At 39.4% G+C, this 18,779-nt stretch overlaps 4 protein-coding genes across 9 annotated transcripts; 2 read left to right on the top strand and 2 right to left on the bottom strand.

The window, feature by feature from the left end:
* The first annotated feature begins 632 nt into the window (after positions 1-632).
* On the top strand, positions 633-13,738 carry LOC131315045 (fumarate hydratase 1, mitochondrial). Of its 6 annotated transcripts, XR_009196581.1 has the most exons (20): positions 882-1,103; positions 1,323-1,440; positions 1,704-1,853; positions 2,091-2,201; positions 2,316-2,399; positions 5,974-6,072; positions 6,208-6,258; positions 6,342-6,391; positions 7,265-7,346; positions 7,447-7,541; positions 7,619-7,685; positions 7,793-7,843; positions 8,048-8,143; positions 8,888-8,986; positions 9,102-9,131; positions 9,243-9,308; positions 9,450-9,597; positions 12,493-12,590; positions 12,929-13,056; positions 13,218-13,738. XR_009196581.1 is itself a non-coding variant. In XM_058344098.1 (17 exons), the coding sequence occupies exons 1-17, from the start codon at positions 958-960 to the stop codon at positions 9,534-9,536; spliced, it is 1,482 nt and encodes a 493-aa protein (XP_058200081.1). In that variant the 5' UTR covers positions 633-957; the 3' UTR covers positions 9,537-9,826. The 6 variants fall into 6 exon arrangements, 1 of the variants encoding a protein (XP_058200081.1); XR_009196580.1 differs by lacking the exon at positions 12,493-12,590 and having other exon boundaries at positions 633-1,103; XR_009196582.1 differs by lacking the exons at positions 12,493-12,590; positions 12,929-13,056.
* LOC131313040 (protein EXORDIUM-like 2) lies at positions 10,158-11,640 on the bottom strand. The gene has a single exon (XM_058341101.1). It carries the CDS (start codon positions 11,121-11,123, stop codon positions 10,158-10,160), a length of 966 nt encoding a protein of 321 aa, XP_058197084.1. The 5' UTR covers positions 11,124-11,640.
* Positions 12,339-13,437, top strand: LOC131313041 (ethylene response sensor 1-like). Its single transcript, XM_058341102.1, has 3 exons — positions 12,339-12,590; positions 12,929-13,056; positions 13,218-13,437. Exons 1-3 carry the CDS (start codon positions 12,339-12,341, stop codon positions 13,435-13,437), a joined length of 600 nt encoding a protein of 199 aa, XP_058197085.1.
* Positions 13,739-15,324: 1,586 nt separating the features above from the next.
* LOC131315051 (large ribosomal subunit protein eL19x) lies at positions 15,325-18,379 on the bottom strand. The gene is made up of 5 exons (XM_058344108.1): positions 18,179-18,379; positions 16,962-17,084; positions 16,261-16,574; positions 15,646-15,710; positions 15,325-15,563 (listed from the first exon to the last, which is right to left on the bottom strand). Exons 1-5 carry the CDS (start codon positions 18,288-18,290, stop codon positions 15,539-15,541), a joined length of 639 nt encoding a protein of 212 aa, XP_058200091.1. The 5' UTR covers positions 18,291-18,379; the 3' UTR covers positions 15,325-15,538.
* Positions 18,380-18,779: the final 400 nt, after the last annotated feature.

The raw sequence follows: 18,779 nt of genomic DNA on the forward strand, positions 1-18,779 counted from the left end.
TACAGTGAATTAGAAACTCGATTTCTTTCCTTCTCTTGAACAGGATTTGATTACTCGAACTTAAATATTTTTTCCCTCACCAATCTCCTAATCACATTTATGTTGGAGCGCAAAGTGATGATTTAACGATGTTAACTAGTAACTCTTCTTTAATTGTATTTTGCAAAAATATTTTACATGCCACTAATACTTTCGAATGTCCTAGCAATTTTTCATTCGCTGCACAACATGAGATTCAAGCGAAGCTTTGTTCATTTTTTTTTCCGCATTTGTTAGTTCTACGCAAGCTTTTGTGAATTATTGATTTGTCTCGAAGACATAATTCGAAAAAATAAAAAAATTATGACTGAAATTTAAAAAAAGCCCAATTTTTTTTTGGCTTTTTCTCGAAAATTTTCAGGGAAAAAAATAAATAAATAAAACCATTAGGAGACTTCCAGATTTCAAGGATAGTTGAATTGATATCACTTGTGCATGTCTGAAGCAACTAGATGTGATTCAGCCTAAAGATCAAATTGACAGTTAGATTAGAGCTTGGAAGTGAAAAGTTTTTCTTTTGAAGATATAATAAATAAATAAATAAAGCTGGAGTAGTAAAAAAGTTAAGTTTGGGTTAGATTCGAAAGAAAGCCAACATAATTTTCCCCGTAACAAAAAGTAGTATGGGATTGGGAGGGCAATCCATCCATCCAAGTATCCAACAATAAGAAAGAGAAATCTCGATCGTGACAAAAGTGGTGCACTCGTGTTAAGTAGGAGTATAATTCTCCTTCCCATGTTACAGTAGGAAAGTTGGTGAGAGAGCCGCCACCCCACTATTAGAATAGCCGCTCAACTGAAAACTATGCAAAATCTCTCTTTGACCTAAACCTCTCCCTCCGTTGGAGCTCGTCGACCGCACTTCTTTCTACTCCGCCGAACCAATCTCAGTTTTGGTTTGAAAAGATAGCCAAAGGCATGGCGATCTTCATTGCATCTCGTCGCCTCTCCGGCGGATCGACGACCACGTCCTTGTTGCGCTTCAGTGCTTGTTGGAGATCGTTCTCGACTTCTTTCAGGGAAGAAAGAGACACATTTGGACCGATCAGTGTTCCTTCTGATAAGTCCGTTACTTTCTTTCTCATTTACTACCTTCAACTGCCGCGCATTCCTTTTACTTTTCTTCATGTGTAGCTGTTTTTTGTTCACGTTAATATTTGGAGTTCATATTTTGACTAAAAAGTACTCGCCTCACTGCCTTTGTATTTGGTACCAAGTGCCAGCTCAGGTGATACTTCAAAATTTTGTACTGAGTGCTTGTTTTTCTTACCTTTATTTTTCAGATTGTGGGGGGCTCAAACTCAAAGATCGTTACAGAATTTTGAGATTGGTGGTGACCGGGAACGAATGCCTGAGCCAATTGTTCGTGCTTTTGGCATCCTTAAGAAATGTGCTGCCAAGGTTGCTTACTGTTTTTACTTATCTTCCTCCTCTACTGCGTCAAAATTTGCTTTTATGTACTCCTGATCTTATTAGTTCTTGTAAAAATCATGCTAAGCTAGCTGCTACACAGATTGGACTGATCCTATGGACTGACCCCTCTATCTAGATATTCAGATTTACAATTATTAAATTGGCTCTGGTCTATTGTATCGAGATGCTAGTAGGATATGAACATTCTCTTTCTGAATTGACTCAGATGAACTTATTGTGTCCAACTGCAGGTCAACATGGAATATGGTCTTGATCCATCCATAGGGAAAGCAATTATGCAAGCAGCTCAAGAGGTGGCTGAAGGAAAGCTAAATGACCATTTTCCACTGGTTGTGTGGCAGACTGGCAGTGGGACCCAAAGTAATATGAACGCCAATGAGGTAATTTTCTTAATTTGCAGGCCTATGAGGTTCATGTTCTTACAGCTTTGTATGCTGCTGCACACATTTTTTTTAGGGGTTAACTTTCTTTATCGTATTTGGTTTTTTTCCTATTGTCACTGAGTTTACTGTTACTTCCATATTTTTTCAGATGAAGTTAATGTTTCATCTCCTTAGTACTGATTGCTGGTGCTAGAATTTTTCAATTTCCTCTATTTCCGATGAATGTACTTCCAGGTTATTGCAAATAGAGCAGCTGAAATTCTTGGCTATCAGCGAGGTGAAAAATTTGTGCATCCAAATGACCACGTAAACAGATCACAATCTTCTAATGACACATTCCCAACGGTAAGCCTAATAAAGCATGGCAGTGAAAATTTCTGAGTGCTGTAAACTGTAGAACTGCCCATTCATCTGGAGAAATTGATCTTCTGCTCTCTCGTGGATGGTTTAATTTTACAGGTGATGCACATCGCTGCTGCAATGGAAATAAATTCGAGATTAATACCGAACATGAAACATTTGCAGGCTTCACTAAATTCCAAGGTTGAAGTTATTTTCTGTTAATTTTGTGATTTGGATAGCTAGTGAAGAAGTTTAATTAAGAAGGTAATATTAAATAATTATTCAGCTATGACGTTAAAGGTACCAAAGAATTCAAACCTTAAGCCCTAAGATAAACATAGCAAGGCATCCGATAGTCCCATGAGAAAATCTATTTTGCGGAATGATATGGAAAAGAAACTAGTCACACATTTTTTAGTCATTAGTATTCAGTTTAGGAATGCAGGTGAAATCAAATTTCTTTAATTGTGTTCCGCATGGAGATCCCCAAGAAAAGAAACTAGAAAGGTTACACTTGCAAAAAAGGTGCAGTCAACTAGCGACCTTAAAAACTATGGGGAGTGTAATTGCAGGCCTACAAATTTCCATCTGTCTGACTGTAACGACCCTGACCCACTCTAGTAGGTCTTAGCCGTAACAAAGCGCCGGTGAAACCATCACCAAGGCCATATTAGCCTTACTACATCTCATAAATATAAAAATTAAAAGGAACATGAGTGTAATCAATGGAGGCATGACTTGTGCAGCCTAGTATAATGAGAACTTACATTTACAAAAGACTATAAACCCTAATACACACCTCAGAGCTGTGCTTAGACATAAAGTTTAGCAAGTAACTTACAAGTAATTACAGAGTTCAAACGAATAACACGAAAGTAAATTTCATAACCACAAATTATCCCCCACGTCTCGAATCCACAAACAAGTACCATGACGGCTTACTTCTTATTTCCTGAAAGGTGGAGAAAACACATAAGCTAACGTTCGTATGAGTGACCAATACATAATTATTTACATGCTCTTCATGGACAATGCAAAATAATTTGATAGTATTTCAAAACAAAGAACTCAAATCCATAAACCAAATATAACGCACATTCCGCTATTCAAAATTCAAAAGCTACAAGGCGTCCCCGGTAGTGGATAAGTTAGACGTCTACGCATTATCCCAAAACACACGCCGACCTCAAACACCCTTGCTAGCCATTAAGCCGTCCCCTAGCAAGACCAGACGTTGGGAATGCCATTAAATAGATTCGCAAATATTTCACAAATAGGTTCACCTTCCATTGTTATTCCATGGAGTACATAATTTATAAAACTTGTTCAAGTAAGCTCGCTAAGGGAAACAAGTTCAAAATCATGTAATTTAGGTGTTAAATCACTCACCTCGATCCGAGCTTCTAAACCATGTTCCCTACATAAACATACAAGATAATTATGATTAAGATTCAATGAGCAAATTTAAACTTCTATATGCTCTCATTAGATCTCTCCAATAGCTTAACAAAAGGTCCAACCTAAGGGTGGGTAAACTCGAAACCTAACAAAACTGCAAAATCGGTATGGAGTCCAAAAACCAGTCTCTGTATTTTGGCTATAGAATTTGATAGGATTGGAATTAGATGCTGGGACTACCACCATTGGAAAGTAGACTTTCAGGACATCAATTTCGATATAAAATTTGCATGAATCGGAGTCCGGACGACAAAGATATGGTCATCTGAAGTTTAGCCTACTAATCTGTCTTGTTCAGCAATTTTTGCCAGGAATCCGAAATTAAAACTCACTAAGACTCTTATAATCAATCCCAACTTCACCAATCAGAATCTAAAGGTGATAATAACAATCAAAACTCATGATTCAACTAGATTTTAGAACATTGAAAGGAAATCGAGCCTAGGTTTTCAAAGATTCCATGAGAGTCTATCAAGAACTCTAAAAAAAACCTCCATAAACAAGGATTTCATAACTCTAAGGTTTAAAACCCTGAAATTAACCCACTAGATCAAGGAGTTGAACTTGTAAAATATGAAACCTAAGATGGAGGATACACAAATTTACCTTGTGAAGCTTCAATTAACAATCTAACCCTTTCCCCCTTCTCCCTTCTTCTCTTTCTTGCTGTCTCTCCCTCTTTCTCTCTCTTTCATTTTTTCCAGTCTCTCTCTCTCATTATTTCCCAGGTGAAGCGGTGTGCTTACAAACAAAATACACCGTATGTTTTATTTCTATCATCCTAGGGAAAATTATCCTATGTGCACCTGTCCTTGTGTCTTACCTATCATGCCTGACCGATTAGTGACATCTAGAGTATATATAGGTGATCAATTCCGTTCAACTAAAATAACTACGCTAGTTAACTACGAGATTTTACTAAAAACACGACAATTATTCATATATTATGCATAATTAAAAATCAGGGTTATTACACTGACGATCTTATTACCCATTACATAATGCCTCTGACTATACCAAGCTCCAATTCAACATGGGTTTGTTTGTCAATTTGAATTTGGTGATCCTGAAAGTTTTTGTTTGGTCTTTCAATTTTGTACGACCTAGGGCATAGAGTCATCTCACCATGGGTTTACCCACCATTTTAAATATTGTATCTTGAAGTAGGCTTTAGGATATGTGAGCGATGGAGGCTCTATGGGACTGCAGAGGGAGCCTTAGGGAAGCATGACGGTCACGGAGCTGGCTCTGGGTCATCAGGGTGGAGCCATTGAACTGAGTGAGGTTCTTTCGGTCTTGGGGGGAGAGACAGAAAAGTGGAGGCTTGGAACTGGGGAATCAGTGTACAAGGTTTAGTTGGAAGGAGATGGCTATGTTGCGCGTGCAAGGCAAAGGTTATTTCCTCAATATAGGAGGGTCAAGCCATGGAGGCGAACTCACCTGGTTGTGTGGACAGGTGGCTTCCTTTGCTAGCTCAACATTTGGAGGTAGCCAGAGACTATATTGGTTGGGCATGCTATGTGGTGTTGAGGTGCTACGGAGCACTTCATGTGTCTCTATCGCAGTTTGTGTAGTCTTATCTAAGTATTGTAAAGATGCAAGTCCATCTAGTGAAAATTGGGTCAGGACACATCCTCTAAGCCTATCAACTATGTCACCAGAACCCGAGATCTTACGTGAGGGTCAAGAGATTTTTGTGGTGCCTCATGACTGTTGTACCATTTCAGAGGCTGTTTCTATGCCATATACTCACCCTACTAACCTAGGCTCGCCACTTAGGCAGGTTTAGACGGATCAAATGCATATCATGTGAGAAATAGACTCAAGTGGAAGATCCGCATGGCAGTGATGAGGGAAGACCGAGTGCACCAGCGCGAGTGGAGATGGTGCATTTGGTTAGAAAGTTCGTTGACGCGATGGTGGGAGAACTAACCGTACCTAACAGGCTGTTTGGGGATTTGCATTGGTCCAGATTTCACCTCAGGAGGCTAGCATGGGAGATCATTGCTAAGGGAGGGTAGGGAGATGATGTGGTGTCACATGGGCGTGCGAGCCCATTACCTACAAAAGCTAAGGTGGCTTTTGAATTGGCGTTCCTTCTCCTATCAATTATGAAAGTTATGGTTAGATCCTTTTTTACCCTGATTCATAAGCACTATTGTCTGTCTAATAGCAATTTGGTGATGTATTCTGACCTTGTCTTTATGTGCTACGTTTTGGTTGTCATGCTTCTATCTTTGTCATTTGTAATGATACACGCATACTTCAGTTATATCTGCAAAGACTCCTATCTATCAAGCTTATTTGGTTTTGCTAGTCGGTGGAGTTCAAAGATATCATAAAAATTGGGCGTACTCACACTCAAGATGCAACACCTTTGACTTTGGGGCAAGAGTTTAGCGGCTACACGACACAAGTAAGCTTATTTTGCTACCAAACTTTTCCAGTGTTTACTACTTTGCAGTGGATTTGGTTTTGACCCACTCGAAAGAATGGCGAAAGCCTTCATTACATGTGAAGGGATTCCTTACAGAATGAGCTCTTGTTGCAGGTGAAATATGGAATTGACCGAGTCCTGTGCACCCTTCCTCGCATGTATCAGGTTGGCAGTTAGTGGTTGTTTACCTCTGTTGGTTCTATTCTGCGTCTACTAAAGATCTAACAGGTTAGAGGTTGCATGAGCAGCTTGCGCAGGGCGGCACTGCTGTAGGGACTGGATTGAACACCAAAAAAGGGTATTCGCCTGCTTTATTTGGTGCTTGAGACCCTTCACCTACTTCTACGAGACTTGGAATTCTGTGTTCAGTCTGTTGGTCTTGTTTCTCTTGTAGTTTAGCTTTCTATGACCAGTGTTTTTTCAATGTACTTGTTCCATGTGCATGAACAAACTAGACTCATGGTTAGAATCGTTTGTTTTTGATGCAGTTCATTTGAAAAAAAAAAAAAAAACTGTCTTAATTGTTGAACTGGTGTTAACATATAGGATCCTTGCACTCTGGCTATCACTGAAAAGAACACTGTCCTCTTGCTTCAAACCCAACTCACCCAGCAACGCCTTCAACCAAATCATCTTCTTAGCGGCTTCTGTCACGACAACGTACTCAGCTTCTGTCGTGGACAAAGTGACTATCTTCTGCAGATGTGAGAACCAACTTACTAGACCGTAGGCAACTAAGAGACAACGAAGGACGGAATGGTGTTGTGAGAATATAGTGAATACATCGACAAAATGGCCAAAGTACTCGGAACCTGGGATTTGAGCAATAGCACAAGGGAATTTGCATTTTTCTTTTCAGGGTCTCAATAATTGTGCAAATTCTTGATAGGAAATTGCCCACAAAGAATCAGTGAAGTGTTAGAAGGAAACTAGTCTTAGTTGTCTCAAAGCTAAGTTTTTACTTTTACCTGAATGGATACCATCCCCAAGAATCAGTAGCGTAGAGAAGTAGCTTTGTCCTAGTTGTTTGAAGGAGAAGATGGTTTGTCACCTGGTCATGAGCATCAAAGTTCCAAAATCTCACTACACGTGTGGTCTTAGTGAAGTCTATAATGATGATTGTTTTGGTTTGTGTCGTGGACTCCATTTCTCAATATTGTGACCTTTTCAGGTTTGATGTAAAGATTGCTGCAGCAGTAGCTGAAGAAACAAACTTGCCGTTTGTCACAGCAGAAAACAAATTTGAAGCACTGGTTATCCTTTGGGTCCCCTGAATTTCGTTGTGGTTTCCATATATTGTCTCCTTAATGACAAATCAGTTTTGCCTCTTCTAATGATTTTTGGTAATGCCAGGCTGCACATGATGCTTTTGTTGAAACTAGTGGAGCCTTGAACACAATTGCTGCTTCCCTGATGAAGATTGCAAATGACATACGGTTGTTAGGAAGGTATACGTTGTAGTCTGTTAACACAGTGTTTGTTACACTGATTACTTCTGTGTGTTTACATTTGTTTCATGGTCCAGTGGTCCGCGCTGTGGCCTTGGTGAACTCATTCTTCCTGAAAATGAGCCTGGCAGCAGTATTATGCCTGTAAGACCTTTATCCTCTCTCATTTCTGATTTTGGCCAGTCCACAGAGAATCAGAAAAAAAAAAAAAAAAAAGGAAACTTATTTTGTGTGCTCTTACTCTATTTCAGGGGAAAGTGAACCCTACCCAGTGCGAGGCCCTTACTATGGTTTGTGCTCAGGTAAGGTTCAGTGTCTTATTCCTGTTTACTTAGATTTTAAATGTCTGGAGTGTGCCTTGGATGCTTTTGGAAATACAATAATGCTTGCCCCAAAACATGTAGTCGTGACTTTTACTTATGCTTCTATGGCATTGTTTTAGTTCGTATTGCTATCAATTTCTTTTTGTGTTTTTTCACTCAAGCAACTAACTTTGTGCATCTTAGGTTATGGGAAACCATGTTGCCGTTACGGTTGGAGGATCAAATGGCCATTTTGAGTTGAATGTTTTCAAGCCTATGATTGCTAATGCTCTTCTGCATGTAAGTTCTGTTTGCATTTTATGCTTGAGATTGTTTTTGGAGAGGGCATAATTTAGAATGTTCGATTTAGTAGCCGCGATGACCCTATTGCATCTGATAGTTAGCCACAGCTGGCTCTAGACTGGTATTACTTCTGTTGGAGAGTTCATTGATAGTATCAAGGCTTTAACTGTTTGAAGTTTGCTCGAGTGCTTTATTAGAGAAGGAAATGAATTTCGACATCTTCTATTCTTTTGAAAGTTGTGGTTTATAACCATTTCAATATTTCCAAAATTATCTGTACTTTTTTGGGAACTGATTGGATTCCCTCTACTACTTCCTTTGAGTGCAGCCTTTACATTCTGAAACTGAGAGCCTCTTTAGGAAGAACTGAACTGGTACCAAGTAACATCATGAATTGCTTTAAATCTTTGTGGTAAATGCATGCTATGATTAGTCGATTACAGTTTACCGACTTTTGTTTTAGGAAAGTTCCTAAAATCTGACTAGAATCAAGCCCATAAAGGGGTGCTTTGTTGCTTCGAGGGGAAAAAAGGCAGTAATTAAAGTTGACCTAACCTGGTCCATTTCTCACATTACCCAATGGTCCATGCATTGTGGAGATGCCTAGAATGTTAATATTATCTCAATAGTAGTTTACATGGACTTTCTTAGAGTACTGTAAATGCCCATGGTTTTTTCATGTTCTTCCATGCTGCCATGGATTCATTTTTCATTACTTATTGTATGATGCATTGCTTACAGTCAGTGAGATTGATAGGGGATGCATCTGCTTCTTTCGAAAAGAATTGTGTAAGGGGAATTCAAGCCAATAGGGAAAGGATTTCAAAATTACTGCATGAGGTATGTCGGCGAAGGCCACTAAGGATTTTTTTCCTTATTTGACCATTGTTTGTTAAATCGAACTATCATATTAATTATTTCTTGTTTCTCGTATTTTTTCTGGAATTCACTTCAGTCGCTAATGCTCGTCACATCTTTAAACCCTGTAAGTTTCCACTCACATGTTTAAGCTGAACCCTCTCTCTCTGCGTGTGCGTGTGTGGGGGGGGGTGGAGGATTTTGGTTTTGGATAATATCTCATGTTGCTTCATTCCAGAAAATTGGTTATGACAATGCTGCAGCAGTTGCCAAGAAAGCCCACAAGGAGGGAAGCACTCTGAAGGTGATGGCTCTCTACATTTCTACGTCATACTGGGATGTCTTTAGGCAGTTTAATTTTTCCCCGTTTCTCGCATTTAGGAATCCAATGAATTAACCGTGTCAAATTTTCATGCTCATACCTGACGGGGGTTCAATCTTGCAGGAAGCTGCTCTAAAACTTGGAGTACTGAGCGCTGAAGTGTTCGACAAACTTGTAGTTCCAGAGAAAATGATAGGTCCCTCGGACTAACTAGCATGATATGCTTTCAGAGTTTGTGATGATCCCTAGTCCCCCAAATAGTTTTCATGAGGTATCGTTTCTGCACCATTTTCCTCTATCTGGTGCTGTAGGTAATAATGATCCAATGTCCTGGGAAAACACTATTCTTGAGGCTTTTCTCTGCTTAGCTTGTCTTTTGGATCTTTTTAATGACATGGCTGTTCATTTGGGTTAATAATGAGATAGCCTCCCACATTTTTATGTAGAAACAGTTGAGGAAATTATTTGGAAGAAGTCCATAGAAAACTACTCTTATAAAATCCTTTGAGTGCTTCTTCTTTCGTTTACCTATGCTTCATTGCTGCATGTGTAAACAACTTCTATACGCAATGGAGATGCATTTTTTGAACTCCTTGAACACTACGAAGCCACAATCTTGGAGACTTGACCATCTACAACTAGTCCAAAAATAGATGTACCTTCAAACATCAAGGAAAAAGTCATTTTACTTGTACATCCACAAGGAAAATGATTTTCCCATATACAAAGGAGGTGTGTTCACAAATATCTGCATCAACAACCCCGATTCTAGACATCCTTGCATATTATCCTATGTACATTCTCTTCAACACGCAAGGCGATGTTTTTAATTCATGCGACAACCTTGCAGTGGACATGCAGTGGGTCCCACATAGCCGGAAGAAGGAACTTCTGGCCATTGACACCATAAGCATTGTAACTTGCCTTGCTTATTTTATCCACCTTCAAGTCACCCAGATACCCTGGATAAGCTCCGTCACCAAAAATCCCCGGACATGCTGTGACAGCCTCCAGTGGTGCCAAGGCATCGCCTTGAAAGTAACCAGACTTTAATGGGTTGGAGGCGGCTCCAGCAAGAATCGTCGCAACGTTGATAATAATCCCATCAGACCCGATCCCATTAGGTGCCACAAGGGCCTGGCCCGGCAGGCCATAAGCAGGAATCGCATATGGCCATGCACACAGCCCAGGGCACTGCACATGGGGGTCTCCAACATGTGCATAGACGACTCTCCTCTTTGCCAATGTCATGATTCCTCCATGAAAACCGCATGAATCCATGCAGAATCGGTCTACAGTCACATCTTTAGAAGTCAAAACCAGATATATCCCATGATGGTCATAAGGTAATTTTCCCGTGTCTATCTTGTTTTTTACACAGTTTCGTATTTGGGCTCGCTTGATATGCTTCCCAAGTGAGTATTTTACGTCACCGAGTTGTTTGGCGAATTTGACTGTTCCGGAGACTGGGTTTCCGGACTTGTCTTTGTACGATAGAATCGTATTCCACCATGTCAAAACGGTGGAATTGATTCCCCTAGGAGGGGCAAAGGAAGCGAAGAAATCGGTGATGGGTGTTCTGTCTTTTTTGTAGAAGGTTCCGTACCAAATCAGATAGATATTGATGCTGCTTGGTCCGGTCAGGAGCGGACCACCATGGTAATTCAGTACAGTGGATGGTGGTACTAAAGAAGAGGGGTGGTTGAGATTATGGTCAAGCCCCTGTGAAAAGGGGGTTATAGCCAAGGCAATGGCCATGGCCAATGGAAGGAGAATAAGAAGATACTTCAAGCGCATTTTGGCTAATCTTTGGTTAAGGTTGTTTTTTGTTTGTGAATCAAGACTGTTGTGTGTTATGTTATGGCTTTAAGTGTCTATTTATAGAGGGCAGAAACTTGTTATTAGATTAACTTAGGGGTGGTTGGTTTATGATTGTCGAACAACAGTGTTAAGAGAGTCTTGGACTTCTTACTCTTCTAATGAATACCTTACCAAACAAAAGGTGATGGAGCCATTTTCTTCTGGTAATCAATCCTTTTTCCAATCTAAATCATACAGTATTTATGTATAGTACTACTGTACAGTGGATTCGCTAGCAGGTATTGATTATTTAGACTCAGTAGACTTTCACTTTATCATGGTCCCATTCAAATGATTGATCTGCCCAACAATCATCAACTTCTGGAAAATAAGTGATGCTATTTCACTCTAGCCTTCTTATGTACTGTTTCCTTATCTCTTTTATCTAATAAAATTTTCTTTGCTGTTCAAAAAAAAAGGGTAAGAGATTTCCCTAATTTACATGCATATACATACGTAGGTAATATACTAGATTCTTGCAGGCTCTAGTATTAAATGATTGGAATCGAGTTTTGAAGTGATTACTGATATATCATCGGATGAATCTGGAATTCAAGTTATTTGGGCAGTGTTTGGACTGCAAATTTCTGAAGGACGGTGACATGAATACCAATAAAATACTATTTAGCCTCAGGACTTAGTTATATAGTTTCTGGACAACATTACCTAAAGTCAAGTGGGACGTACATTTTTTTAGGGAACCAGAACCGTTAGTTTATATTGGTTCCTACTTCCCATGCTATCTTGTATATTTATTTGTAAGTGCTTGTGCGTAAACTATGTGTGGGGTAACCTCAAAGCCCCTTCACGGGCGTCTAATGACTTTTTGGTGGTTTAAGCCTGTCCTGCAATTATCATATGGGGATGGTGCATTTCATTTGAATATGTAGTTCAGAAAAACTAAATACTAGTCGCACAACTTGTTTGACTTTAAGCTTGTCCTGCAATTATCGTATGGGGATGGTGCATTTCATTTGAATACGTAGTTCAGAAAAACTAAATACTAGTCGCACAACTTTTTTGACTTCCACATTCAGTTCTGTTGTCACCTTGTTCATTTCTCTGTGTGAGAGTGAGAAGATGAAAGTGGATTGTATTGTGATAATACTCTCCTCTGGTAAAAAAAACCTGTATGGCCTTGAGCCACCCTGAATGCTTGCTGCATCTGGGAAGAAGTTATCCTTGACACTTATTTTGGCCCCGGATTTACCTATATATGCTATGGGTGATGAGAAACGAGTGATACAAACAATCATAAATATCATGGGTAATGCTGTGAAGTTCACAAAGAAGGGTTATGTCTCAGTTGTGGCTTCAATTGCAAAACCAGAGTCTTTGAGAGACTGGCGAGCTCCTGAGTTTTATTCTGTGTCAAGTGATGGCTACTTCTTCTTAAGAGTGCAGGTTGAGTTCTCTCTTCTCTTTCACTGGCTAAATTTCAAGTATCTTTTCAAGGGATGATATGGCAATATAAATTGGTATTCCTTGAAGTGCAACCATTTTTAGTGCAAACTCAAGCATTTTGCTTGGAGATTGCAAGGCTGACCTTTGGACTTGTTTAATGTGGTATGAAGTTTGGCAATGAACTACAGAAAGAAAGACACTACAAAAGTAAAATCGAATTTCATATTTCCTGCATCTTGAACTCCATTATGCGGGCTTTACTCTGTCGAGTCCATATCTTTAAGCTGTTACTGGTGGGGGGGAATTAGAATTCTTCACTAGATAGTTTATTTTTGCAGGTTAAAGATTCTGGTTGCGGTATTCTCCCACAAGATTTCGCTCTCTGTTTTACTAAATTTGCTCAGTCTCAAAGTGGATCAAACCAAAATAATAATGGGGCTGGTCTTGGGCTCGCCATTTGCAAACGGTATTTACTCGAGTCTAGATTAGTAATTCTGTCATATGACATGTATCAAATGACTGATCGCAGTCATCATGATGTCTTAAAATAGCACGGAGTATTGAGTGACTTCTTCAATTAGATTGTCTGACTCTGTTTTCGTGACATTTTTGAAACGATGGAATCAGGTTTATAAATCTAATGGGGGGTCACATTTGGATTGAAAGCAAGGGATTGGACAAGGGTACAACAGTTTCATTCCTTGCAAAACTTGGAATCTGCAACGATCCCAATGAATCAACAATGCTGGAGGTTGCAGTTGCCGGTAGAACAGATCAAGGGAGCGCAGATGTCATTGGACGTAACCTATTTCCTAAAGAACTCCCTCGTTATCAGAGGAGTCTTTAGACTCAAACTAGGTTGACATTCTAGCATCATTTATCTTATGTGTTTGAAGGCGGAACTGATCAGAAGCCAAGAAGTCATTCCTGAGATCGGTAGAACTAAGTTTTCAGTGACATTTTATGTAGGCTTTAAGTGAGGGTGCTGCATAAAGCAACAAAACCTCTCCATCCGAGGGATCACAATATTTTTCTTTACCCAATCGTACGTCAGGATCCCAATGCAACTATGTTGGTTTATTTGGGAAGACATCGAATTTACTCATTCCATGTATACATGATGGAATCTATGGCTATTTGTCTGCAAACACGATTCAAGTTTTTAGGCCACCTTTCCTGAAGAGCCCACCTTTCCTGGTGGGCCTGGGAGTTCGGAGGTTAGGCTTTTGAGCTGGTTCATGTGGTTTATCTTGCTTGTGTGTCTACCTCAAGCAAGAACAAGAGCCCTAAGAGCATCTCCCATCTTAATCCAAATTCTTTCCCAAATTCAAAATTTGAGTAAAAATCTTAAAAATTTCTCCAATCTTCTACCCAAATCCTTTCCCATTTTAGGTTTTATCCATTTCTTTGCCCAAATTTGAGACAACCCAAACCCTTTTCTCATTTTTGCAACGGCTAGTTAGAGAGAGAGAGACGTATAGATGGAATGAGTTCCTACAGATGAAATTCGGAGCTGGAGATTAGGGGATTCATATGACCGCCGCCGCCGGAACGAGTTCCTACAGATGGAAAATAAAGGAGAATATATGGATCATAATTCTTTAGGTGGTGGTAAGCGGTGGAATGTGGGTGGTTGCTGGAGGGTTGTGGTGATTGGTGGTTGCCGGAGCACAAGTCGACTTGGGGGAGAAAAACCGCAGAGGTTGGTGGTGGTTATGGAGGTGGGCCGAGTTCTTTTTCTTCACAGCAGCTCTACCCCAAATCAAATCAAATTTATTGACTTCTCTTATTTACATTATTGCCATTGAATACTTAAATAATAATAATATATTAGGGTAAAATTATTTTGCCATTGGAGTGGGATTGACCCAAAATAAGTTTTTATCTAGAATTTGGGTCAAGATTGGAGGTGCTCTAAGGGCCTCAAAGCTATACTTTTGTTTTGTTAGGAAAATGACGGTTCAGAACGTGTTTTGATAATTAATACCTTTCAATGACATGCTGAGAACATTTGTTAATGCTGAAAATGTTCTTGATGGATATTAATTATCAAAACATATCCTGAGCCGTCATTTCCCATACTTTGTTTATTCTTTGGCAATACGGGCTGGTTTTGCCCTGGCCCAGCTTGGATAACGAGGTTGTAGATCAGAACTCAGAAGTTATATGTGCGCCTAGAGAGCGAACCCAGATTGCAATCTGTACCTCACAGGGGCCTGCAGATACCAACGGTTTGAGCAAAATTAGACCGTCAAGCGTGGAGTTTTACGGGTTGATCTTCACACACTCAGATCTGGGAACACAGCTCAAGTGGTGTCCTGTGAGATTCATGTACAATCATAAGGTAAAGAGTATCTACATTTTTACTATTCTAATTTCCGCATTTAATCAGCTAAATACAAACAAGGATGGCTCAACGGCTCATTGTAACAGTCAGAAATCCACCGAAACCATAAGTATTTTAGGGGGGCATGCATCAACTAATTTGTGCAACCTCTCCTTTCCTTGTCAGAGACAAAACATAAGCCTCTTTCCAATCCGTATAATTGACATTTGCTCTCTCTGAGCAGCATGCTGCATCATCTTGCATAGATTTCGAAAAACTGTTACATGGTATCCTGGAGTATTTCGGGAAACAAACACCACATACACATCAACATTTTTTCACAGTTTATATGCTGACAGTAGCCAGCACAAGTTGCAGATTTGATACACCAAACCCAACTAGCAGGAGGAAATGAAAGGAACCGACTTTAACATAGATGAACACAAACTGGGAAGTATCAAATATCTTAACAATCTTCCTTCAACATGAAAATAACACTGTTCGACAAAATAACCAAGACAAAATGAAAAACATAATAGGTCAAAAATCACTGAACTATGATAATAACCAGAACACAAGATAACAATGTGTTCTAAATCCTCAGTATCCATCATTGCAGATCTCACTTCTTGGATTTCTTGGATGCCCTGTAACCAAACAAAACCAAGTTAAAATTGTACCCCGAACCACCTCATCATAGATTAGCCAACATAACATCTGAATACTTACTGAGCGGGTTGAGCTGTGGGTGCAGCTGCTGCAGCTGGAGCTTGAGGTGCTTTCTCTCCTGGTCCCTGTGCACGTCAGACGGTAAATGCGAAACAATTAAATATCGATCATAATCAAGAAAGAATGATCATTTGGACATCAAGTTAAAAGCTCCTGCAACTTCTAACCATGTTGGAGAGGATTTGGACACAACATGCAAATGAATAGGATAGGAATTTAAAGTACAAGAAGATACAATTGCAGAAGAAAATCAAATGTAAAAAGTTTAAGCTAATTCGCAACTGTACAAAATATGAAATGTAAACTAATGAATGTGAAATCAGCTATTTCTATAGAAAGCACACAAAGCTTGAACCCAATGTGTTTTTCAATACATTAAGATGTACGCATAAGGTACCCAAAATAGGTAGCTTAAACATAAATCTTATGGGCAGAACAGCAAAATAATTTGAACTCAATCCCATGGGACCTGAAAAAATGGCTACTTGGTTCTATTTCAGAATTCAGGGTGGAATTCAACAAAACAAGCTTATGTTTGACTGTTTGAGTTTCCCTTCATCAGCAAACATCGTTACATAGAAAAGAAAAGTAAAGATCAATCAATATGTATTATACCTGGGCCAGCCGTTCCTCTCTCCTAGCAAACTTCCTTTCCCTGCTAGCCTTGTTCTTTGCACGCTTGGCCTCAAATTGGTCAGCCAACGTCTTTTCTCTAGCTTTCTCAGCCTTGGACTTGTGGATGCTCTCCATTAGCACCCTCTTGTTCTTGAACACGTTACCCTTCACCTTCATGTACATGTCATGGTACATGTGCTTGTCAATCTTCTTTGATTCCCTGTACTTGCGGAGCAAGCGCCTGAGCACACGCAACCTCCTCATCCACAGTATTTTTGTGGGTAACCTTGCCTCCCTTGTACCCTTACGTTTACCTGAAAACAAACAAGCATAAAAAACCAGGCAAATTTCTCCATCTAAACAATCGGCGTAATCTACGTAACCCTATCTCAGAGTAGCAAATGACAGAAATGAAAATAGCCAACAATCAGCGTAATCTACGTAACCCTATCTACCATGGCCATTTTCCAATTTCCAGTGATTTCTTTCTACATCTTATCTAAAGCTTAAAAATCAATTTGTTCAGGAAAACATTGTTGATCAGTTGACATCTATGTCCAAGGTGATTTTAGCAGAATTATCCAACTAAATACACACAAATTACAGGAGATGTCTATCTAAGCTACTGGGAAAAATTAAAAAATAACAATAGAAATGTCTTGAACTGAAATCTGTTGACCCAAATCTGTTCCCCTAATTACCATATCCAGAATGACGTCCCTTTCGCTTGGCCTCCTTCATTCTGCGCGCACGGGATCGGGAGTGAATCTTGGTTGGTTTCCTAATGATAAAACCATCCTTGACCAGCTTCCGTACGTTTTGGCCTGCACTCAACAAGAAAGAAACAAATCAAAATACAAGCAAAATAAGGACCAATGATGCTACAAGAGAAACACTTGCAGTAGTAGCAACAAAGCCTCAACTTCAAGGGAGTGCAAGAGAAATGGTTGTGTCAATGTGTACAGAATCATCACTTCTTTAGTCTTCCTACTACGAAATCAGGGGTTACCTCAACTTGTGAATAATAGAAATGCACATGCTAAATTTTTCATTATTGAATAATGGCAATAAGCACCTGAGGAAGGAAACAACCCGGTAGCCGTTTTTATCCCTTCATTTTCAACTACCTGATTTAGTTCATTCCATTTCTACCAAGGCACATAACTAGGACGTCTACAGCTAAATGGACTCATCCATTAACTAGTGTAGCATTACGCATACAGAACTTTCCGCATAGACAGATGGATAAAAACATCAAGCGCAATCAAAGCAACTAAGATCATGCAGATGTCCCAACTCTAGAACTCCGTCCATCAAATGAGATCTTTAATTTGGTGCCAAGAAATTTAAAAAATTGTGCATGGAAGGACCTTATATTCTGGTTTGAAAATTATTCGTATTTTTAATGGTGGACTACCATATAGAGAAAAGGAGGCAGTAATTTTTTCGTTAAAAAAACTTGTTTCATCAGAATTATACAATACGCAGCCGCCTGTAAATAGTTCAATCCACTTTAAAAATTATTCAAGTCACATGCCGTTCAACTACAACTCGCCGCCACTGGTATACGAACGACGGAACTGAACCAAAAAAATAAAAACGTAGCTATTTACGAACGCAAAACAACCATCTAACAACGTAGATGTCATACATGGAGAACACACCAAACAGTCCATAAGTTAGATTACACGTATAGCTACAGGATTAGACCAAACATCATAACAGTAACAAATGGAAAGTAGAGCAAGGAAAACGATTGGCATCGTTTTAAAGGAGCAACGAAACTATGTAACGAAAATGAAGTAGTTTCGGGAGTTAATTGAACGAGATCAATAAAAGCACGAACCGATCTTCAAGAAATAAAGCTAGATAGAAATGAAATCTCAGATGGAAGAGATAAGAGGGGGGAAGAGCATACGAGAGTTGGCCATGGAGATTTCGTTGCATTCATTTGGATCGAGCCAAACCTTTCCCCTGCCGCACTTGAGGACGCTGGCGGCGAGCCGCTTCTGAAGCTTGAGAGTCACCATCTCTCTCTCTCTCTCTCCTCTCTCTTGAAGCTACGAATGGAAAGAAGACGGAGTGTGAGGTGAGGATAAGGTTTTATACCTAGGTCGTCAAGTCAGCACTCCCCTAGGGTTTTGAGGAGAGTGGGCCACTTGTTGGGCTTTTTTAGAATGTTATCAGGCCGAATAAGTTTAAAGCACGGATAGCCCAAACTCTCCTCGTAAGAACGGGATTAGAATCGGGCTAATAACTTGTACCAGATCAATTCAGACTCCGTCCCATTAAGATTCTTATTTTTTAAATATTTATTTTTGTTTTACGAGACAATTTATATTTTAATAATATATTATTTTTAATTCAAAAAATATATTTATTTTAGTTAACGGACACACTCTAAAAAATAGAGTATAACACAGGTGAAGGTTAAGCTAAAATAGCAATTTCTAGATCAAAAAGTTTCTTCTTCTTCAATTTTTTGGTTAGGTATTTTTGTTTGTTTTTTCTGAATGTTT

The sequence above is a fragment of the Rhododendron vialii genome, chromosome 13a (genome assembly GCF_030253575.1).
Source record: "Rhododendron vialii isolate Sample 1 chromosome 13a, ASM3025357v1".
NCBI lineage: Eukaryota > Viridiplantae > Streptophyta > Magnoliopsida > Ericales > Ericaceae > Rhododendron > Rhododendron vialii.